The 24491-nt window shown below is 46.5% G+C and overlaps 1 protein-coding gene across 2 annotated transcripts in view; it reads left to right on the top strand.

Moving 5' to 3' along the window:
• The window catches only part of LOC311227769 (uncharacterized protein), a 77228-nt gene that overhangs the window by 26481 nt on the left and 26256 nt on the right, over positions 1 to 24491 (top strand). For both annotated transcript variants that reach the window (XR_014619623.1, XM_084313556.1), the window contains exons 2-8: positions 9147 to 9248; positions 16497 to 16610; positions 18373 to 18428; positions 19966 to 20037; positions 20383 to 20480; positions 22699 to 22772; positions 22947 to 22996. Coding sequence is in view for 1 of the 2 variants with exons in the window: in XM_084313556.1 (XP_084169682.1) it covers positions 9147 to 9248; positions 16497 to 16610; positions 18373 to 18428; positions 19966 to 20037; positions 20383 to 20480; positions 22699 to 22772; positions 22947 to 22996 (566 nt within the window). In the remaining variant the exon portion in view is untranslated. The remainder of the gene's footprint in view (positions 1 to 9146; positions 9249 to 16496; positions 16611 to 18372; positions 18429 to 19965; positions 20038 to 20382; positions 20481 to 22698; positions 22773 to 22946; positions 22997 to 24491) is intronic.

Genomic DNA, 24491 nt, shown 5'->3' with positions numbered 1-24491 from the left:
CTATGAACAAATAGTACCATTAGTGGTGCGGTAGACATATTCCTACGCGGAACTAGGACTTGTCCATACATGTTGAGCGGTACGATTGAACCTGGTCTGAGGGGTATGGCGACCTGGCACCAAGGTCTCGTCCAATGGTAGAATGGAGACTATTATGGGATGTTCAGTAGACTAGAAGGGATATTCAATGCATATTGTACAAGGAATATACAAGGGATATCAGGGGATATACAAATACAATTAAATATATATATATAAATAAATATATATATTCGGTTTAATCTGATCCTTCAGAACATCCGCCCCCTAATTGGTCCCAACTAGAGTTGTTCCGATACCGATACTAGTATCGGAAATGCCGCCGATACTGCCTAAAATGCTAGTATCGGTATCGGCGAGTACACGTAAATTCTAGCCTCCGATCCCATGATGTAATTTATCTCCTGCCGAGTCCTGCGGAGAGTGAGGATTATAAAATGAACATGTTTTAAAGTGTGATGCTGTGTCATTTTAACAGCAGATACACTTTCTTAAATTCCATTGTCCCCGACAGTGCGGTGTGACGGGGAGCTCGGACGGGAATCGGGATGTGTTTGGCTGGTGTTATGATAGCATTAGCTGGAAAGATAGCTAGTTGGAACAACATCCGCTTTTAACGTTACATCAAATCAGATGATCGCCTGTCCTTTCTCCAGGACCTAACACTGTCCGTGACCGTCTATCAACAATAATGCACCCACGGTGAATTGTATTTAAGTTAAGTAGCTACGGACTAGCGTTAGCTGACTATTACTAACGTTATCTTAATGTCGATGCGGGAAGGCGAGCTAGGTCAGTTAGCTTAGCTTGATAACGTTACCGTGTCTAAAGTTGGTGCTATTCACATAATCCAGCAATAATGGCTGCAGACCTGCAAGCAAAGTACAGCAAGTGCCAAAGGATAAGAGTCTGAGGCGGAGTTTCAAAAGAGAATGTTGAATATTTATTTTGCATCAAAAATCACAACATGAACGGTCTATCTGCCACTAGCTTACAGACTGAATAGGGTATATCTGCAGAGCCACTGAGTAGCGAGTGCAACACCGTTTAATGTCCGTGTGGATCATTGGAGTAGGGTATATCTGCAGTGCTGCAGCCCATACTCATTGATTAATGATACTAATACAAATCTATACAATCACCTGTTGTTGAATAAATACCATACGTTCTAGTTATTACTAAAAAAAACAGTATAACAGTATCTAAAAAAAAAAAAAAAGTATAATTTATATAATCTTTTTTTTTAATTTTTTTTATGCACTGGTATCGGATAAATATCGGTATCGGCCGATACCCAAAGCTTAGGTATCGGAATCGGATCGGAAAGGGAAAAATGGTATCGGAACATCTCTAGTCCCAACCCAATTAGTTAAGCAGAGACAGATTAACCGCACTGTCTACCACTCAAGGGTTCGCTGTAAGGGTCAGTCAACTCACAAAGTCATAGGGTCATGGTCATCATCGATTGTGTCTGGGAGTCGGGGCAGTTCTATGAGCCTCGCCACAGGACGGGTGTAAATGCGCCCCTGGACGAGTACTTCAGCTGCTCGGACCTTGCCATCGGCACCGGTGATCACTTTGCTTACGCGGCCAGCCGGCCACATAGCTCTGGGTAGTGACTGGTCAATAATCATGACGACTGTTCCTTCCGTCAAATTGTCTCTCTCTTTTACCCACTTCTGGCGGGTCTGTAGAGACGGTAGGTAGTGCAGTAGGAAACTGCTCCAAAACTTGTCGGCTAATACTTGGCTGTACCTCCACATTCGTCGGCCGTTCGCTTCTTCAGGCCGGTACATTGTCTGGGGTAACGCGGGATCTAGCCGCCCCATCAGGAGGGTGTTGGGGGTGACTGGGTCGACATCTGCTACATCACTGGAGACGTAACCGAGGGGCTTTGAGTTCAATACTCCCTCAATCTCCGTGAGGACTGTCATTAGGACTTCTTCCGCCACAGTCTGGGCCCCAAGTACTGCGTACAGGGCTGTCTTTATAGAACGTACTTCTCGTTCCCAAGTTCCACCGAAGTGGGTTGCGTTTGGGGGGTTGAATTGGAAGTCAATCTGGGCTGGAGCGAGGTGGGTCTTAAGTTCTGGGCCCATAGCTTGGAAGCTCTCCCTCAGCTCTCTTTCTCCGCCTTTGAAGTTTGTCCCGTGATCGGACAATAATGTAGACGGTTTTCCTTTCCGTGATGTGAATCTTCGGAAGGCCATAAGGAATGAGTCTGCGCTCATGGTCGGAAGGAGCTCGATATGTATCGCTCTGGTGGTCATGCATTTGAATACAATACCCCACCGCTTCTCGGTGCCTCTTCCTTTCTTTATGTGCAGCGGGCCAAAACAGTCCATGCCTGTTGAGTGGAATGGCTTGTCGCCGAGTCGGAGGCGACATGGAGGTGGGCTGCGCGCGCCACTTTCGGCAGTCTAGACAGGTTCGCTGGAAGCGTCGCACCGCCTCTCTTCCTTGAAGTATCCAGTAACGACGTCTGATTTCCGCGAAGACTCTCTCTGCTCCTGCGTGGTGTACATCCTCGTCGTATTTCTTTATAATCAGCTCTGTGACCTTGTGCCGGCTGTTCAATACGATCGGGTACTTAATGTCATCCGGTAAATTGGGGGCTCTCCGCAGGCGACCACCCACTCTGATGAGGGTATGTGTGTCACTCTCGGGGGCCAGATGAATCAATCTGCTGTCTGATGGGACGGGCTTTCCTCCCTGTAGACAGTCTAGTTCATCGGGGAACGAGTCTCTCTGGGCTCGTTGCAGTAGAAGCAGTTCTGCTTCCTCGTAGTCAGCTGCTGACATATCAGCGGGGGACTTAATCTCTGGGTGGTGCCGCAGGAATGTCCGTTGCTGCGCACTCTCTATGGTAATGCAATCGTCTATGTTGGGGTCTGCGGAGACAACAGTGCTCAATCCACAGAACATGGGTTTTTTATTCTCAGCCTCCTGGTCACTTGCTTCCCTCGGGGTGGGCGTGGGCCAATCTCCTTCCGGGAGCTTGAGGAATGCTGGTCCGTCACTGTAGATGTTATGACGGGTTAAGTCATCTAGGGACATTCCCCGGGTGATGACGTCAGCTGGGTTGTGTTTTGTATCAACATAGCGCCAGTTTGCTTCTCCGGTTAACTCTCCGGTTAGCTCTTGAATCTCAGTGACTCTGACTCCCACGAAGACTTTGTATTTGCATGAATCCGATTTGATCCAGGCGAGTACTGTCGTGGAATCTGACCACAGGATTGTTCTATGCACCGGAATGGTGAGTTCACGTTGGATGAGCGTGGCTAGATGCGCTCCTGCGAGGGCTGCGCAGAGCTCTAGACGTGGGATAGACTGTTGCTTGCGTGGGGCTATTCTCGAGCGGGCGAGGATGAATGCTGTGTAGATCTCTCCCCCCTCTTCTTGGGCCCGCAAGTAGGCTACTGATCCGTAGGCGACCTCGGAGGCGTCACTGAAGACGTGTAGATCCATTTTACATGTCTCTGGCCTCACCGTGGGTGGGAAGTAGCTTCGGCGTATATTAACGCCTGGGAGTGAGTGGAGTTCCATCTCCCACTCTCTCCAGGTGGATGCAAGGTGTGCGGGAATGGGTTCGTCCCAGCCCTGGTCCTTGTCCCACAATGCTCGTACAATCATCTTTGCCCTGGTGGTGTACGGTAGTATACATCCTAACGGGTCATATTGTCGGGCGAGTGTTCTGTACACACTCCGTCTGGTGGTCGGTATTGCCGTCGACCTTCCCTGCTCCGTGGTCAGGGGTTTGTGTCTATAGTGGAGCGAATCTGTTTTGAAGCGCCACACTAGTCCTAGTGTCATCTCTTGGGCTTCTCCTGGGATTGTGGCCATCCAGGTCTCGCTGCTCGCTGCCTTGTCCTCGGAGGAGAGGCTGCGCAGTACGTGCGGATCGCTGCTGGCCCACTGCCTGAGATCAAAGCCGCCTTTGATCAGAGAGGCGCGGAGTTTAAGTAGGAGAGCCTCGGCTTCTTCCTGGGTCGAAACGCTTTGTAGACAGTTATCTACGTAGAAGCTGTTCTTCACACTGTGTCGGACCTCTTCGTCCGCTGCTGGGTCCTCTGCGACATGTCTCTGTAGTGCAAATGTAGCACAGCATGGGCTGCATGTAGTTCCGAAAGGGAGGACTTCCCATTGGTAGATGGCTGGGTGCTCAACTCCTGGCCTCTCTCTCCATAGGAACCGCAACAGGGGCTTGTCCTCCTCTACTAATCTCACCTGCAGGAACATCCCTTTTATATCCCCGCTGATAGCCACCTTGTCCTGGCGGAAGCGGAGTAGTACGCCTAGTAGGGAGGGGCCGAGTGTAGGACCGGGCAATAGCTCTTTATTCAGATTTTGGGATCCGATCTGGTAGCTGCAGTTAAACACGATGCGGTCTTTGCCGTTGTGATGAACCTTGTGGTGGGGCACGTACCACGATTCAGTCGTCTGGTCGGCCTCTTTAATGTCAATCTTTGTGACGTGTCCCGCTGTGATGAGCTTCTCAATCTCAGCGCGGTATACACTTTCTTGGGCGGGGTCCTTGGCTAAGCGCCGCTCTGTGTTTAGTAGGTACCGCTCTGTGGCGTCTTTCTTTGCGTGAAAGGTAGGCATCCCTTCCCGCCGCAGGAGTGGCGTGGCGTATCTCAACACGCCGCTGACTGGGACTCTCTTTGTTCCCGTCTCGAGGAGGTTAATGGCGTAGATGTCGTCTTTAGAGCGAATGTCTTTCTTTTCGTTCTTAAAGGGCATTTGTTCTAAGGTCCATAGCCTCTCTACATGCTGCAGGAGTGCGGTGTCTCCCTCTGTGACTCGGGAGTGGAGACAGCTAGTGGCTGTGGTTCGGTTGAGAGATTTGGCGAGTGGGCCTTGGAGAGTCCATCCTAGGCGGGTCTCGACTGCTGCAGGACAGCCTCTGGGTCCGGTATGAACCCGGTCTATCGGGACAATGAGGTCTGCATGGTCGGAGCCTATCAACAGTGTCGGGGTAGCACCGTCTATGAGTGGGATCGGTAGCTTGCGTAGATGTACATATTTCTCCATCAGCTTGGCTACGGGGTATGTGTACCGCGAGAGTCCTATTTCTTGGCTGGTGAAAGCGTCTGTAATCCTGTACCGTCGCTCGGGCTGGCCGCTTGCTGCGATAGAGAATGAGACATTCTCGCCCTTTATCGTTTTCAAATCTCTTGTTATTGTCCGAATTGTCATTTGGTTTTCGCTCCCCCGCAGCCCTAGCTGGGCCGCAGCGGACGCGAGCAGAAGGGTCTTCTCTGACCCGTCATCAAGGACGGCGTAAGTGTCCATGACTTTATTCTGGTAGCTCAATGTCACACGGACTACCTTTAAGAGCACTCTGGCTCCGCTGCTGCTGGCGGGGTCGATGTACATGACGCTTGCTTTGCTGCTTGATGGTGCGGGTGGAGGCCGCCGTCTGTTACTGTCGTGGAGTATGTCCAGATGGGCTCCATCGCACCGACTGCACTTTTTCTTTAAGCGGCATTCGGCTGCCATGTGTGATCGCGCACAGCGAAAACAGCGTCTGTTGGACTTTATCCATTGACTCGCTTCCTCCGCATTCATCTTGGGGAATGAGTCACATTGTGACAGCCAGTGTTCTTTCTCACAGTAGGGGCACACTATCTTCCACTTCTCCTTTCTTGAGGGGGTACTGTGGCTCCTACTGCTTGGCACTGACTCCGATTGGTGCATGACAGTCACCGATCTTCTTCCATCATTTAGTCTCCTGGTTCCTTCTCTGGAGCCAGGGGTGCTCCGTCCGAATGTATCTAGCCGTAAGCTGCTGACTTCTCTCGCCAGGAAGTCGGCTAGATCGAGGAGGTTCGGTTCGGGGCCATTAGGGTCTCGGTGGTCTCTCTGCCGCCTAAAGCGCTCCTGTCGGGCGGGCGGTAGCTTCTCCAAGATCCTCTCTACATTTGAGTTGGCGTATAGTTCATGCCTACCCTTTTCCCTCTGCGCTCCCAGCATCCCTACTAGGGACTGCACTCTGATGGACAGGTCGTCCAGTGCTCGATTGTCTGTTGCTGGGGGTAGGCGGTCGATGTGCCTGATCTCCTGGATCACGTAATCCCATATACGTCCATATCTCTGGTCCAACGCTACCAGCGCTGCGGTGTATGGGGTCGTGGAAGTGGCGTAGGCGAGCGCTATGTTGTGCGCGTGGGGTACCTTTAAATGCTTCAGTAGTATCGCGTATTTATGGCGTTCATCAATGACATCCACCAACATTGTCTCCAGACACATGCGGAGCTCCGTATACTGGGCCCGGTTCTCCTGGGTGAAGTCTGGTACCATAGGTGTGCCAATGTATGACGCGGATTGTTGATACATCGGCGAGCGTTGGGGGAGAGGCCTCCTAGGCGAGTCTCCTCCTGCTCCTTGGCGTGGGCTGGTACCGGCTGTGTACCATGGCCCGCTGGTCCAGGTGCTGTTCCTCGGTGCGGGTCGTGCGTCGTGCTCACCCGTGAATAGCGTCGGGGGTCTGTAGCGCAGCTCCGCGGGGGTATAGCCTGGGCTGTACTGGACCTCCTGGTCCGGTAGAGTACTGTGCTGTCGTCGGGCGTGGTTCTCCTCCTCTTCCTCTTCGTCTTCCGTTAGGTCATCCAGGGCTTGTAGTCTCTGATTTAGCCTCTCCGCAGTGTATGCTGCTCCTTCCCGGTGGCTGGGTCTCGCTTGGACCGGTTGGGGAAGGGGGTCTGCGGGGGGTATAAACCTCGTCTGTTGGTCAAGTTCAGGGTCGCTTACTCGGCTAGGGGATGCCGCCCTGGAGTGATGTCTAGACGAGTTCCTGGAGCCTCTGGTGGAGGGAGGGGGTGTTGTCCTTCTGATCAGCTGTTCTATTAGTTGCGCTTGTGCTCTGTCGCGCTCGGCTTCGCGCTTGGTGAGATCCGATTCTCTCTGGGCACCGGTGGCGGCGCGCTGGGCGTCGGCCCGGTCTCTTGCCATATTCTCTTCCATCTGAATGCGTCTTATTTCCAGGCGTATGTGCTCTTCTTCGCTCCGTTGCTGTATCTGCAATCGATCGCGTTCACCCTGGAGTCTATCGCGTTCAGTAGAGGCTTTCAGGCTGACGAGGAATGCCTGCTGTAGTGTCCTCTCTGCCTCGCTGGGAGAAGACGGTTGTATAGGGGAGCCGTCCCTTGGGGTACTCCGTGCGGAGTCTTGGAGCTCTATCTCCACGGTGCTCTCCTCATCTTCTTCCGTACCGAGCTCTCTCTCGGTAGTGTTGTCCTCCTCCCGGGACTCGTCGGGGACTACTTCTTCGGTATTGGCGGGGTGTAAAGTCATGTCTGGTTCCCCCTGGTCCCCACCGTGAGCTGGGTCAGTTACGTTAGAACCCACAGGGGCCTCTATGGTCGGGGCAGCCTGGTCGTTAGGGTCAGACACAACCCCACTTTCTAGTTTTACCGCGTTTACCGTTGGTAGAAGACTAGGTTGTTGACTGACAGCGTAAGCCTCTAGGTACTGAGGGAGCTGTCGTCTGCGCCGCGGGCGTTGTTGGTTAGGAGGATCGTTTCGTGGAGTGTTCATCATAGGCCATTTTAATATTAATAACACTATATTAATATTACACTGATTACCATCCGGCTCGAAGGACCAATTGTAACTGAGGGGTACAATTCCCTGACTATTGTTAGATATGATACTTACTACCACTACCTCTTGTACTTTAGACTCTGGCCACCCAGTACTAGGTATAAATAATTATGATAAACACTCCCACCTGATGAAACGGATCCAACACAAATGTACCAAGTCGAAAGTCTGCGTTTAATAATAATACATAGCAAAAGGTATGTACAACGATCACTTAATTACATTTATGATTTGAAATAGTATGCACTTTTATGGCAAATGAGTATTCGTAGGTAGATCAATATCGAATGTCCAATCTCTGATTGCGCAGGAAGCAAATATACAACCTGGAATATTTAGGGAACAATAGCAATGATACTTGAATGATTATATAGCTGGATACACTAGGGGAAGGTTCCGACTGCTTGTAGGACAGCTGGAGGGGGGGGGTAGAGTCTGGCTGTATCCCGTCTGGCCGAGGGTATCCTGGGAGAGCCCACAGTCGTGCGACCCGGTGCCCAGCGATCCTCGATCCACAGATGAAAGCAGTTGGACTCTCTGTGGCCGGCGTCCTCCGGTCCACGATGGAGAGACGTGAGGCGACCTCGTCGTGTAGAGCGTCTTCTCACCTGTCGTCCTCTCCGGGGGGGTATTTCCAACACACCGCAGTGTTGGCCTTTATCCATAGAATAATCAAAGTACTCAAAGCATAATCCAAGCCGGGGAAGGCTAGCCGTCGTCGGTAGAATAATCCAATATACAGGTCCACTCGCTCTTTGGCCTGGAGCTCCTCGGGTGCAGCTTCACGTGGGGTCAACCACCCTGGATAAGCGTCCAGCTGATGCCCGAAACGATGGGGGTGCTGATTACTATAGAACTCTTACCGCACGAGGCACTATATATGAATAGACTATTATTAGCTTAATAGAATACGTCCAACTCGACGATATAGTGCCAAATATGACTATTCAAATATTAATATACACGATGTCTCAATGCCGATACTGGGCCGAATTGGCCTTACTGCCCACACGTGGTTCGCGGGGAGGCTTTTGCGTCTGTCACTCTGTTGGAGGGTAAGGAACTGGACTAAAAGGAAAGCTCTACTTTAATAGCGCAGTATATATACGCACTATGAACAAATAGTACCATTAGTGGTGCGGTAGACATATTCCTACGCGGAACTAGGACTTGTCCATACATGTTGAGCGGTACGATTGAACCTGGTCTGAGGGGTATGGCGACCTGGCACCAAGGTCTCGTCCAATGGTAGAATGGAGACTATTATGGGATGTTCAGTAGACTAGAAGGGATATTCAATGCATATTGTACAAGGAATATACAAGGGATATCAGGGGATATACAAATACAATTAAATATATATATATAAATAAATATATATATTCGGTTTATCTGATCCTTCAGAACAACTATTACTATTATTACTACTACTACTACCATTACTATTACTATTATTACTACTACTACTACATCTACTACACATTCCCTGTGTTTGTCCTCAGCTCCAGGTGCAGAGGGTGCAGCAAGCCCGGGGCCTGGGACCCTATTACGGAGGCTCCCTGCCCAACGTCAACCAGATTGGGAGGAACCCAGCAGAACTCCAGGTCAGAATGAGGCTGTAGTAGCAGTCACAGTCAGAACGAGGCTGTAGCAGTCACAGTCAGAATGAGGCTGTAGCAGTCACAGTCAGAACGAGGCTGTAGCAGTCACAGTCAGAACGAGGCTGTAGCAGTCACAGTCAGAACGAGGCTGTAGCAGTCACAGTCAGAACGGGGCTGTAGCAGTCACAGTCAGAACGAGGCTGTAGCAGTCACAGTCAGAACGAGGCTGTAGCAGTCACAGTCAGAACGAGGCTGTAGCAGTCACAGTCAGAACCAGGCTATAGCAGTCACAGTCAGAACGAGGCTGTAGCAGTCACAGTCAGAACGAGGCTGTAGCAGTCACAGTCAGAACGAGGCTGTAGCAGTCACAGTCAGAACGAGGCTGTAGCAGTCAGTCAGAATGAGGCTGTAGCAGTCAGTCAGAACGAGGCTGTAGCAGTCAGTCAGAACGAGGCTGTAGCAGTCACAGTCAGAACGAGGCTGTAGCAGTCAGTCAGAACGAGGCTGTAGCAGTCACAGTCAGAACGAGGCTGTAGCAGTCACAGTCAGAACGAGGCTGTAGCAGTCACAGTCAGAACGAGGCTGTAGCAGTCAGTCAGAATGAGGCTGTAGCAGTCAGTCAGAACGGGGCTGTAGCAGTCAGTCAGAACGAGGCTGTAGCAGTCAGTCAGAACGAGGCTGTAGCAGTCACAGTCAGAACCAGGCTATAGCAGTCACAGTCAGAACCAGGCTATAGCAGTCACAGTCAGAACGAGGCTGTAGCAGTCAGTCAGAATGAGGCTGTAGCAGTCAGTCAGAACGAGGCTGTAGCAGTCACAGTCAGAACGAGGCTGTAGCAGTCAGTCAGAATGAGGCTGTAGCAGTCAGTCAGAACGAGGCTGTAGCAGTCACAGTCAGAACGAGGCTGTAGCAGTCAGTCAGAACGAGGCTGTAGCAGTCACAGTCAGAACCAGGCTATAGCAGTCACAGTCAGAACGAGGCTGTAGCAGTCAGTCAGAACGAGGCTGTAGCAGTCACAGTCAGAACGAGGCTGTAGCAGTCAGTCAGAACGAGGCTGTAGCAGTCAGTCAGAACGAGGCTGTAGCAGTCACAGTCAGAACCAGGCTATAGCAGTCACAGTCAGAACGAGGCTGTAGCAGTCAGTCAGAACGAGGCTGTAGCAGTCACAGTCAGAACGAGGCTGTAGCAGTCACAGTCAGAACCAGGCTATAGCAGTCAGTCAGAACGAGGCTGTAGCAGTCACAGTCAGAACCAGGCTATAGCAGTCACAGTCAGAACGAGGCTGTAGCAGTCACAGTCAGAACGAGGCTGTAGCAGTCACAGTCAGAACGAGGCTGTAGCAGTCACAGTCAGAACGAGGCTGTAGCAGTCACAGTCAGAATGAGGCTGTAGCAGTCAGTCAGAACGAGGCTGTAGCAGTCACAGTCAGAACGAGGCTGTAGCAGTCAGTCAGAATGAGGCTGTAGCAGTCAGTCAGAACGAGGCTGTAGCAGTCACAGTCAGAACGAGGCTGTAGCAGTCAGTCAGAACGAGGCTGTAGCAGTCACAGTCAGAACGAGGCTGTAGCAGTCAGTCAGAATGAGGCTGTAGCAGTCAGTCAGAACGAGGCTGTAGCAGTCAGTCAGAACGAGGCTGTAGCAGTCACAGTCAGAACGAGGCTGTAGCAGTCAGTCAGAACGAGGCTGTAGCAGTCACAGTCAGAACGAGGCTGTAGCAGTCAGTCAGAATGAGGCTGTAGCAGTCAGTCAGAACGAGGCTGTAGCAGTCAGTCAGAACGAGGCTGTAGCAGTCAGTCAGAACGAGGCTGTAGCAGTCACAGTCAGAACAAGGCTGTAGCAGTCAGTCAGAACGAGGCTGTAGCAGTCACAGTCAGAACGAGGCTGTAGCAGTCAGTCAGAACGAGGCTGTAGCAGTCACAGTCAGAATATCTACAAGTACCTGCTGCACACAAGGAGTCTGTCTTGGTACTCGCTCACACAAAGAGGACAAAAACATATCTAGAATAATATGTAATATAGAAATAGAAAATAATAATTCTAAATCTAAAAACAAGTCAAGTAGGTATATGTAGTATAGTATTTGCAGAGATGTTTTGAGGTATTGTACAAATGTACTGGGGCTTGTCCTCAATGTGGGTTAAGTCAGGGTGGTGCGCTGTGGGCAATAAAACCCATTGACACATGTAATCTGATTTCGGGCTATTCAAATAAAGCTGACGATTGAAGGTCAAAAATAGAATCTGAGAAGTGACAGTATACACAGTATTATGAGCTTAACAAATATAGTATACAGGGCGGCTACGTGGCGTAGTGGGCAAGGCGCTCGCCACGAATGCGGAGACGCTGGGCTCGCCTGTTCGAGCCCAGCGCTCCACATTGCTTTCAGTTTAGCTGGTCGTTCATACTAATACACATTGGCCGTATTAGGGGGTGGGAAACTGATGGGTGGGGATCGGGCGTTGTGGACAGCGACTCCTACAGGTCGGTTGGTGCGTCTGCGCAGTAGAATCAGGAAGTGTCGGGGGCAGCGTGAGCCTCCCACGCGTTACTCCTCGCCACTGAGAGATCGAGCTGCGCAGGTGAAAAGATGCGACTGCTGTTACCTCAAGTACCGGAGGGGACTTGTGCTATGTATTTACTGTATGTACTTAGTCCACATTGCAGTCGGCTTGTGGGAGGCAAGAAACAGCGTTCGTGACAGGGGAGGGTTGAATTGGATGATACGAAATTGGGATGGGAGAAAATATAGAAAAAATGGGAGAAAAAGTGGATAAAAAAATAAAAATATATATAGTATACAGAGAATTTGCTGTAGCCTAACATTAATGTTGAAAGTAGGGATGTGCGTGATTGTTGAAGTACTCAAAATGGACGTTAGGCGCTGTGATTCCAAAAATAGACTAGGCTATGTTCAAGTACTCGACTTGATGCTGAAAGTCATGCTAAATCTGGGATAACAATTGAGTACATCAGATGAAGAACCATATAAGTCTGTTTAAGTTTTCAGAGGACATTTCTTTACTATCTAGTTTATTATCTAAAGATGGTAAGTTATAGTGTTGTGTTTACTCGTAATCAAAGACAGTCGGGGTTGAGTACTTTATTATCTAAATATGGTAAGTTATAGTGTTGTGTTCACTCATAGTTAAAGACAGTAGAGGTTGAGTACTTTATTATCTAAAGATGGTGAGTTAGTGTTGTGTTCATTCATAGTTAAAGACAATAGAGGTTGAGTACTTTATTATCTAAATAAGTAAATATGGTAAGTTATAGTGTTGTGTTCACTCATAGTTAAAGACAGTGGAGGTTGAGTACTTTATTATCTAAAGGTGTGTTGTGTTGTGTTAATTCATAGTTAAAGTCAATAGAGGTTGAGTACTTTATTATCTAAAGATGGTATGTTATAGTGTTGTGTTCACTCATAGTTAACGACAATAGAGGTCGAGTACTTTATTATCTAAAGATGGTAAGTTATAGTGTTGTGTTCACTCGTAATCAAAGACAGTAGAGGTTGAGTACTTTATTATCTAAAGATGGTAAGTTATAGTGTTGTGTTCACTCATAGTTAAAGACTGTAGAGGTTGAATACTTTATTATCTAAAGATGGTAATAATAATAATAACTTTATTTGTATAGCACTTTTCATACAGGCATAAGCTAGCATAAAAAAGATAAAAAGATAGAGAGGTAGCAAGGTAAGTCAGGTAAATCACAGTGTTTCACATTAGGATCTAGCATCCCAATAGGCTCTCTGTTTACAGTTTCATTAAGTAATACAAATAATAAAAATAGAATAGACTAAAATTAAATGGTTTGTTAGAGTGTTGTGTTCACTCATAGTTAAAGACGGTTGGAATTGGAAACATAAAAAAACTCACTTATATGGTTCTTCAGTGCAAGGGTTAAATTATTGAATGTTAAAAGAACTAAATCTTTCAATTAATTCAAGAATCTTTTTTCTTTCTTTTTCTTCCCATGTTGATTGAGTTATATCCTGAAAAATGACGAGCACATCTGTGTTAAGCACTAGATTTAAAACGACAAGCACATCTCTGTGTTAAGCACTAGATTTAAAACGACAAGCACATCTCTGTGTTAAGCACTAGATTTAAAACGACAAGCACATCTCTGTGTTAAGCACTAGATTTAAAACGACAAGCACATCTCTGTGTTAAGCACTAGATTTAAAACGACGAGCACATCTGTGCACTAGATTAGTGTTGATTAAATCAACAAATATATTAGTCAATAAAGTCCTATGACTAATACTATTGGTCAACTAAACAAGTGATTTAGTTGATGACAAACCAACAAAATCTAGTAAAACTAGGGATGTTCGATATTGGCTTTTTTACTGATATCCGATATACCGATATTGTCCAACTGTTAATTTCCGATACCGATATCAACCGATACCGATATATGTGGGGTTTCCCCCCCCCAAAAAAACGGAATAACATTAACATTACATATCTCTTGTCGTGGAATTAATACAACATTATGCATACTTTTGACAATAAATAAAATAAGAATTTGTTCTTACTTGCTTGCCTGGGTAAATAAAGGTTAAATAAATGTTCAAAAGGGGCGCTCCAGTAGCACACCACATAGCGCGCTGAGTCGCGAAGCGGTCGCTCTGGGTTCCCGTTTCACCCTCTCTCCTCTGTCGGTCCTGCGTGGCCAAAAGGTCCCACGTTGACCAAAAAAGCTGAAAATGCTATAAATAAAATCTAAAAAAAAAAAAAAAAAAATGAAATACTGATCATTTCCGATATTACATTTTAATGCCAATATCGGCCGATAATATCGGACATCCCTAAGTAAAACCCTTTGGTGCAAATGCTTCTGTAGGAGTTCATGAATAGTCCACCAATATTAAGGACCTCTGCTAAAGAAAACACACTTATTTACACATAATATTCATAGTGTTCCATCGTAGACATGAGCTGTAGCATTGTGCCGTATCGGTTGGCAAGAAACACCATGACAATACTACAAAGTCTTAAATGTGATTTCGATAGGTCTTCAAAATCGGATTAGGAAGTGACTTCTAGTGTTTGGGGGGGAAATATCCAGGCGGCAAAGTAAGCAGTAAGGTAATAGAATCAGCCCCCCCCCCCCCCCCCAACAATTCATATGGAATTACTTTTTTCAAAGTAATTTTCCTTCATACCTTTTTGTGAGTATGGCCGTGCAATACGTATTCAATATTATATTCAAAGTGGTAGGGCTGTACCGAATGCTTCGAAGCTTCGATCATAATGTTGACATTCGAAATCTAAATCAACATTTGAATTTTTAATAAAAAATAATAATAATAAAAAAAATGTGTCTATTCAATCTGTTTAAACCAATGGGGGTTTTCTTCACAGTTGCCGTTAAAGATTAGGCTACACTAATATTATAATATTATACTATAAGACGTCACCATCACTTTCATACCAACCGTGCCCTTATTGGATTATTTATGTTGACGAAACTGATGAGTTATATTCATTAAAGAAAGTTGATTTAATAAAAGAAAAAGACTCATTTAATCAGATTAATCACTTTATTCAAATTGAGGATTTAGTTTAAAAAATATATATATATAATAATAATAATTTTTTGAAGTAATTTGTTTTTTTATAGACATTCGAAGCTTTGTTCGAATACTTCAATCGAAGCTTCGAATGTTAAAAAAATGACATTCGGTACAGCCCTACAAAGTGGTCTTAAAAAGTCTTAGATTTAACTTGTTGAAACCAACAGGAACCCTGTATGAATACAGACCCACCCAACAACCCAGGAAACAGTATTTCATTCTTTGACCACTTTTCCAAAAGTAATTTACCCGTTAGCAGCAGTGATGCAGTGGTGGTACCACGCCATCCTAGCAGTTCGCTGAGCAGAAGTGCGCGCACGGATGTGCACGCGCGCGCAGCCGCGCACACGAAAATGCGGTCACAACTTTCACTCTACTGTCGCGCCGTGCGCCAAGTACCCGGCACTTATCACCTAGTCTTTGCATAGCATAACAAAGAAAGAGAAGTGCAAGACCAAAATACAAGCCCTGTGGGGGGTTTGCTTGAGCTGGTCTGTGCACACGCGAGGGAACATGTATGCGCGTGCGTGCACGTGGCGTCCAGGCAGTTCTGATATTACGACTGCACCCCTGGTTAGCAGTCATCAATACTGAGAGCTTCAGAGGAAATGAGGTGATGACATCGGATCCCCAGAGAGGGTAATGATGAAGGTTCACTGTCCTGAGACGTGCATGATACAGTATTCTTTTCTATGGATGGTTTCAATGGAATTGTGCTGCTAGGGAACAGGTTGGGCCGCAGTTGATTCCCTGCACAGTCCCAGGCAGGGCTGTGTCTCTACGCCTGTACGTCACACTCCCAGGCAGGGCTGTGTCTCTACGCCTGTACGTCACACTCCCAGGCAGGGCTGTGTCTCTACGCCTGTACGTCACACTCCCAGGCAGGGCTGTGTCTCTACGCCTGTACGTCACACTCCCAGGCAGGGCTGTGTCTCTACGCCTGTACGTCACACTCCCAGGCAGGGCCGTGTCTCTACGCCTGTACGTCACACTCTCAGGCAGGGCTGTGTCTCTACGCCTGTACGTCACACTCCCAGGCAGGGCTGTGTCTCTACGCCTGTACGTCACACTCCCAGGCAGGGCTGTGTCTCTACGCCTGTACTTCACACTCCCAGGCAGGGCTGTGTCTCTACGCCTGTACGTCACACTCCCAGGCAGGGCTGTGTCTCTACGCCTGTACGTCACACTCCCAGGCAGGGCTGCCTCTCTACGCCTGTACGTCACACTCCCAGGCAGGGCTGCCTCTCTACGCCTGTACGTCACACTCCCAGGCAGGGCTGTGTCTCTACGCCTGTACGTCACACTCCCAGGCAGGGCTGTGTCTCTACGCCTGTACGTCACACTCCCAGGCAGGGCTGTGTCTCTACGCCTGTACGTCACACTCCCAGGCACTTACTTTCTTCCTGTTTGGGCAGAGAAGTTTGACAGTGGAACTCGGGGGGAAAGTCTTCCAACTCTCTGTGTAGGAGTGTGGATTTGATGTTGCAGTGTTATAGTGTGATATCAGTCACTAAAATCAAATGCATTCAATTTTAGAATGTTTATTTTGTCAATTTAAAACTGTCAATATCGAAACATTACAAGAAATAGAATTTAGCTTTTATATTATATAATATGCTTTAACTTCCTTTTCTCATGGTCATATTTGGTGTTTCCTGTCTCGCTTAGGGCCAGCCCACCTGCGGCCCAGACGCAGGATGCTCTGCAAGGCATCATCCAATGGGAGAGCGGATTCAAGGAGATGGGCGGGTCTGCTTACCCATCCGACCAATCAGACGACATGTATCCTTTAAAAAAAAAGATTCATTGATTGACAAAAATAGGAATATGCTTTATTTTCCATTTTAATGAAAGTTCATTGTTTAATTCAAAGTAGTGAGGGATACAGTATGGGTATGGGAACCACTGAGCATGTTAACAGCATGGTAACCAGCTAAATCTGTGATTAAGATTCAAATCCAATATTGTCTGAGGTTAAAGGGGCACTTCACCAAAAGACAATGCTGATTTATTTTGTACGTAATCTCACACACGTCTAAAAACTCTAAAACGTTTTGCACACATTCATTTAGTTTGACAGTTATTGAGAGTAAATTAGTTTGAATATGGCCACCAGTGATGTCATCGGGGACATTGAATCCTTGTGTTGTGTTAATTATAGCTCAATTAAATAATGTAGATGTAAAATGACCAATGTCTTATAGCGACTGCTACATTTACATTGTAAAATGTTTTATTAATGTACACTGTCCCCCTTGAACAAATAAAGTAAACCTAACCTAACCTTATTATTTCAGAGCTGTAATTAACACAATGATTCAATGTCCTCGATGACAACACGGGTGGCCATATTCAAACTAATTTACTCTCAATAACTGTCAAACTTAAAGAATGTGTACAAGACTGTGCAAAATCGTTTTTGGATGTGTGTGAGATTATGTGCAAAATAAATCAGCATTGTTTTTTGGTGAAGTGTCCCTTTTTAAACAGTTCATATCACAAGGAAGCCTCTGGTCTAAACTTGAACTTGGTCTCTCTGTCAAACCCACTGTCACACAAACGATATCGGGATGTCATGTCATTCTGGCCCCTTCATTATTCATAAAGCTTCCCAGATTAGCAGTGCTGATCTGGGATCAGTGACCAGGAAAACGTTTTGACCTTTTGACCTTATTCAGGCTAACCGATTGAAGCTCCAGATCAGACCGCTTTGAGAGGCGTTACGAATATGGACCCATGTCTTTTTTAAGACAATTCGCACCATTATTGACCTGATCACATCCCCACTTAGTGGTGGTGCTGAGGCTACCCAGTTGTTACAGATCACCAATTGGGCCTGTAATCCCCTTCACACATGCAAACCTTTCCATTAGGACTTGTGTGTGAATGAGATCCCAAAGATCAGCTCGGGCTCTTTGTCAGACGGAGAGTAGAAGACCCTATAGCGAGAGTCACAAACAGACTTAGACTTGGGCAATCTGTGGTACAGTATGGATTACATGCACGCTGCACAGAGTAGACTGTAGGTTAGCTATATATATTTGTACATGGGGCTGACCTAGTAGTAAGTAGGTAAAGCTCATTTTGAGGGATGTTTTGGAGCTTGTGGTTAAGTAGGTCTTTCAAGGGGCTTTAGAGATACTCACGATTATACCACGTTGGGTAACTTCACATGGACATGCCTGTTCTGGAACACAGCAACATTATGGGAAATGTGCTTACCATCTTCTCCAGAGTCGGACAAGAAGATAAGATACCAATTCCCTCTCTGTGCGTTCAGTAGAAAGCTATCCGGCTGCAAGCTAGCCTAGCTTAGCACAAATTAATGGAAGTGGATACGGACCGGCTAGCCTAGCTGTTGGCCAAAAACACCTCTCCCGGAGTTTCAAACTAGGCTAGTGGTCCATATCTGCATCCATTCATTTGCGCTAAGCTAATAAATCTCCCATAATTCTGGCGTGCTCCTTTTAAATAATGCAAGGTGATTGAAAAACATGTTTTCCATAGCACTTGTTCTTTAAGGCCTTAATTAACCGTCTCCCAGACCAACTCTCCTTATCACTCTGTCCACCTGTCTCCTCCGGACCCCAGCTGGAAAAGGTAACACCACACTGACACCCACGCTTCAAAGCTTCAATCCATGTTTTAGATTATTCACTATGAATTACTACTGAAGCTTAGATTATTCACTATTAATTACTACCGAAGCTTAGAAGCCCAATAATGTTAATGGGGACAGCCCTAGTTGTGAGTTGTGTGTCTTTTTGTGAGCTGTCAATCAGTGTGCTGACTGTGTATGTATTTCATCAAGCAGGATTACACAGTGAGCCAGATCACTTTGCAGAAAATACCATTTCCAATCATTTCTGACATTTTGTTCATAATGAACAGTTATCAATATGTATGTGTGTATAGTAAAATATGAATATAATAAAGTAAAGACCTGATATAGGGGGACAGTGACTCGGGTAGAGCAGTAATCTGAATGTTCTTGGTTAGATTCCGGCTTCTCCCGGGCAGTGTGTTGAAGTGTCCTTGAGCAACACAGCGACACTTAAGCCCCTAACTGCTCCCGATGCGCACGTTGGCACCTTGCATGGTCGCCTCCGCCGTCGGTGTGTGACTGCCTGAGTGAACGGGTGAGGCATGAGTTGTAAAGCGTTTTTAGATCCGGGGCAGTTTTTGGAAAGACCAGACAAGGTCAGAGGAGTTTGATCATATTTACTGAGGATGGCCAGATAATGTAGATGTTTAAACATTTAAAAACATAATACATTTATTTGTATTTTGTGTGGTGTGTTACAACAATAAATATGTTCTAAATAAATAACAATATTGATTTTTTTTTAAAGTTTGGACTTGTTTTTTTTTACAACTGAAATAAAAACAATTGTTATTATAGAGAGTTAAGTATCGGAAAAAGGTACCGCTTGGTACCGATGCCGAATTCCAGGAACTGTTACTGGTACCGGTATCGGTTCAAATGTGAACTGTACCCAACCCTAATGCTCACCGGGACTGGCGGGAACAAATTAATCCACGATTGTGACCTGGAGGTGGTTAGGCTCATCATCAGCTCTATTTTCAATCTTCCAAAAAATTCTTATGTACCCAAGTTGCTATTGCATGTACTTATTTGTGTTTCATTACACATTTATATACATGCTTACCAACTGTTTCGCCTGTTTTATAGCAACACTACTATCACCGACATCTAAGAAGGGAGATCCCCCCTTTAACGGCCCTTCTAAGGTTTCTCCCCTCCACATTGCCTGTGGTGCTTTTTTCCTATTGCTAGGTTTTTAGTGAGTTTTTCCTTACCTTCGCGTGGGTTATGTCTCGGAGTGTTGCATTCATTCATTAATTAAAAAATGTTATCTTGGATTTCATGGTGTTTTGTTTTGTTCTTGATTTATTGTGATGTTTCTTCTTGACTTGTTTAAATAAGACGTGTCTGGCCCATGGGGACACTAACGTGTGTTGTCGGGCCTTACAAATAATTGATTTGATTTACAAATAAATTTGATTTGATTTAGGCGATGTTCTGGTTTTCTAGCGATATCCTTTGTGTTCAAAAGGTAATTGCATGTTGACATGATGTTCTATTAAACGTGAACATTGCTTGTCTCCCTGATAGAAACTGGTGCAGTGTCTCCCCGCAGCTCAACAAGTCCCCGCTGCTCCAGCCGCCCATTACAGCCCTCAACAGGTGAACAAAATGCCCAGGTCCCCATTACACGGCCTGTGCACGTAGAGATGGCATGTCACACGGTGTTTGTTCCGTTTCACAAGAGAGGAGAATGTGAGCAAATGCTGCAGCTCAGTGCCTGTTCATGAACGATCTCAACCACCTCCAGCCCGTTGTACAGTAACTGGCATCGTGGAAGAGAGACATGAGGGGAAGATGCGTGCGTGTGTGTGTGTACGTACATACCGCTGTTTTCTTCTGGCTATGTGTGTGTGTTAGGTGTTATCTCCCTTCTAAAAAACATCTCTCTCTCTCTCTCTCTCTCTCTCTCTCTCTCTCTCTTTCTTTCTTTCTCTCTCTATACAGGACAAACTCTGACTCAGCTCTTCATACCAGCCTGAGGAACACAGACACAGGAGCCCTGAGCCCAACACACACACACACTGCTAGGAACAGACACAGTGGTACGTACACACACACTGCTAGGAACAGACACAGTGGTACGTACACACACACTGCTAGGAACAGACACAGTGGTACGTACACACACACTGCTAGGAACAGACACAGTGGTACGTACACACACACTGCTAGGAACAGACACAGTGGTACGTACACACACACTGCTAGGAACAGACACAGTGGTACGTACACACACACTGCTAGGAACAGACACAGTGGTACGTACACACACACTGCTAGGAACAGACACAGTGGTAGATACACACACACACACACACACACACACACACACACACACACACACTGCTAGAAATAGACACAGTGGTACACACACACACTGCTAGGAACAGACAGATCGGTAGATATCTTTAGCTATTGTCGCAAAAAAGCGTCAGTATTTTACTTAATTCCTGACACCGCGCACATGTGCTGGAATAACAAACAAACACGGAGCAGCGTGACACAGAATGAAACTCCTCATAACACACTGATACAGAACAGAACAGCTGTGATAGAAATCAAGCGCACCTCATCTCACTGTGCGCAGCAATACAAATGTCTCCAAACACACAGAGCATTATCTGTACCTGCCTCGTGTTTTTATTTAATAAAAATGCATCCATCTCCTTTCGTGGACCATAGGACCCAATATTTAGCCTTCAGTTGTACCTTATGTCTTTATTTACTTTCGCTTTTAAAAGCAAGTCAGTCATCTGTTTTCACTCGACTCAAGTGGTACGTACACACATCTATCAATCTATCTACACACACACCCACACACACACCCACACACACACACACCCACGCACACACCCACACACACACACACACACACACCCACACACACACACATACACACTTCTAGGAACAGACACAGTGGTACGTACGTACACACACACACACACACACACTTCTAGGAACAGACACTGGTACATTCACACACACACACACAAACTGCTAGGAACAGACACAGTGGTACGTACGTACACACACACACACACTTCTAGGAACAGACACTGGTACACACACACACACACACACACACACACACACACACACACACACACACACACACACACACAAACTGCTAGGAACAGACACAGTGGTACGTACGTACGTACACACACACACCCACACACTTCTAGGAACAGACACACTGGTACGTACACACACACACACACTTCTAGGAACAGACACAGTGGTACGTACGTACGTACACACACACCCACACACTTCTAGGAACAGACACACTGGTACGTACACACACACACACACTTCTAGGAACAGACACAGTGGTACATTCACACACGCACATACACATACAGATTGAGAGAGAGAGAGAGAGAGAGAGAGAACGCACAGAGAGGAAACTGGTATCTATCTTCTTGTCTGACTCTTGTCTGATGTGTTCAGCAAAGTTCAGCAACTTTATCGGTAGTTGCCCTGCTCTCTGAATATCAGCATTGTTGAAAATCGTCATTTAAATCAACTAATCGATTCGTCGCCAAAGTCCCATGATAATTTGTCAACTAAGAATATCTTTAGTCGAGGACAGCCACATGCAGGGATGTAGGGTATAGCGGTGATACCTAATGGGTCGTCTCTACAGTCTAGATCACACCATCCAGAAAAAGCTAACCTTGGAGGTTGGAGTTTGGAGTTGAGGTGATGGATAGGTTTATTTACACCAATCCATTTTTATTACACACTGACGGCAGAGTTGAACCATGCACGTTGCTGAACTTAAAGGAACAGGTCAACATTATGTGTGTTCAGTAGAAAGCTATTTCCCTCGGAGTGCTCCAGTAGCACACCATGTTACCGCGCTGCGTCGCGGGACTCCGTGCTGCGTCACGGATCTGGTTGACTCCGAGTTCGATTCCCGGACTCGCCGTCATTTGCCGAATGTCTCCCCCTGCTCTCTCTCCCGTTTCACCCTACAACTGTCGGTCATGCTTGACCAGAAAAGCGATAAACGCTAAAAAATAAAGTAAAAAAAAAAAAAAAAAAAAAGCTATTTCCCATAATGTTGGGAAGTTAAGGGTTAAGCGTCTTGCCCAAGGACACTTGGAGGAATCGAACCGGGAACTTTCAGATTACCAGGCGACCACTCTACCTCCTGAGCCACTGTCACCCCACCCACATCCAAGGTCCCTCCGGGTGATTGGATCTAGACACCACCTACCTAATGTTCCCCCCCCCCTTTTTTTCCCCCCTCAGTGTTTCCATACCCAGTGCCTCCCATTGAGGAGAACGTTCTAGAGGAGGGGCCACTGTCCAGGAGCAATGGGAAGGTAATGATAGAACTTCACACATTTACTGATTTCTAAAATAGACGTTGTCTTCACGTGAATCATCTTTTATTCCAGGTGATGTAATTATAACGTTGAAATATACAGTTGTAGACGTAACTCTGCGTTTTTGTAATGTACCTCATTCATTTCTAAACGTGTGGTTTTTCATCCCAGTCTCCAGCGTTGGCCAGCAGACACAAGTCCACTGGGATTCCTGGTATCAAGTAAGTTAACCCCTTCTACTCCCAGGTTGTTAAAGGGATAGTTTGGATTCTTTGGACATTAAGTGTTATAGAATACTTGCCAGTTGGGCGGCTGGGTGGCGCAGCGGAGATTGCGCTCGTCACCAATGCAAGAGACTCCGGTCTCGAATCCGGGTGTCAGCATTGCCTCCGGCTTGGGCCGGCCGTCATACTGGCTCAATTGGCAGAGCCAGCGGGTGGAAGTCGATGGGTGGTAATTTGGACGTTGTGGACAGCGACTCCTACAGGTCGGTTGGGGGACGCCTGCACAGCAGAGACGGGAAGTAGCGGGGGCAGCGTGAGCCTCCCATGCGTTACACCTCGCCATTGAGAGTCCGCGCTGGCAGGTGAAAAGATGTGACAGGCTGCCTCCTCATGTACCGGAGACACGTGATGCAAGGCTTCTATCCTCCCTACAACCGACCAGTGGGGGGCATAGTCGAGCAACGTTCAAGACGGGAGGGGAGAATTGGAAACATGAAATTGGGATGGGAGAAAAAGGAGAAAAAGTGGATAAAAAAAAAGAGAAAAAAAAATACTTCTGGTTCAGAGCGAAATGGGAAGCTTCAGACAGGCAGCAAACAGGGTCTTGAAACAAAAAGGTTTTAATCCACACCACACCATGGAGACACAGGTTTTACCAGTCTGTATATAAAAACAGTCTGTGAACAGTACAGACAGATCTGTTTTTGTGTGAACAGCACAAATCACATCAAATCTGATCTTTTCAATTCTGATTTGCGCCACTTTCATAATGTGGTCCTGAATCAGATACAGGTCTGATCTTTTGCAATGTGACCTCAGTCTGAACACTCGTGCAACCATTCTTTTATGTCCATCATCTTTATTGTTAATTTGAGCATGCGGGTCAGTCCAGGAGTGTGACCAGTTCACACTGGAATCTGATATTGGCCACATTTAAAAAAGAATAATAATAATAATAATAATAATAATAATAATAATAATAATAATAATAATAATAATAATAATAATATTATTGCATTCTATTTATAAGGCGCCTTTCAAGGCACACAAGGTCGCCGTACAACAATTTAAAAACAGTTAAATTCATAATCACAGTTCATTAAAATAAAAATTAAAATATATAAAAACAGACAAAAATTAAAATCAGACATACGCCTGCCTAAAAAGGTGGGTTTTGAGGTGGGTTTTAAAAGAAATGATGGAGTCAATGTTCCTGATGTCGGGGGGGAGGGAGTTCCAGAGGCGGGGGGCAGAGCAGCTGAAGGCTCTTGACCCCATGGTGGACAGACGGGCTGGGGGGATGGTCAGGTTGATGGAGGAGGCAGACCTGAGGGACCGGGTGGGAATGTTAATATGAAGAAGGTCGGACAGGTATGGAGGGGCGAGGTTGTGTATGGCCTTGTATGTATGGAGGAGGATCTTGTAGACTATGCAGAGTTTAATGGGAAGCCAGTGTAGTTGGCGTAGGACGGGGGTGATGTGACTGATGACA

Source organism: Notolepis coatsorum (genome assembly GCF_963971535.1).
Source record: "Notolepis coatsorum genome assembly, chromosome: 4".
NCBI classification, from domain to species: Eukaryota; Metazoa; Chordata; class Actinopteri; order Aulopiformes; family Paralepididae; genus Notolepis; species Notolepis coatsorum.
Note: the sequence above shows the minus strand (reverse complement) of the source record. Positions and strands in the feature narration are given on the sequence as shown.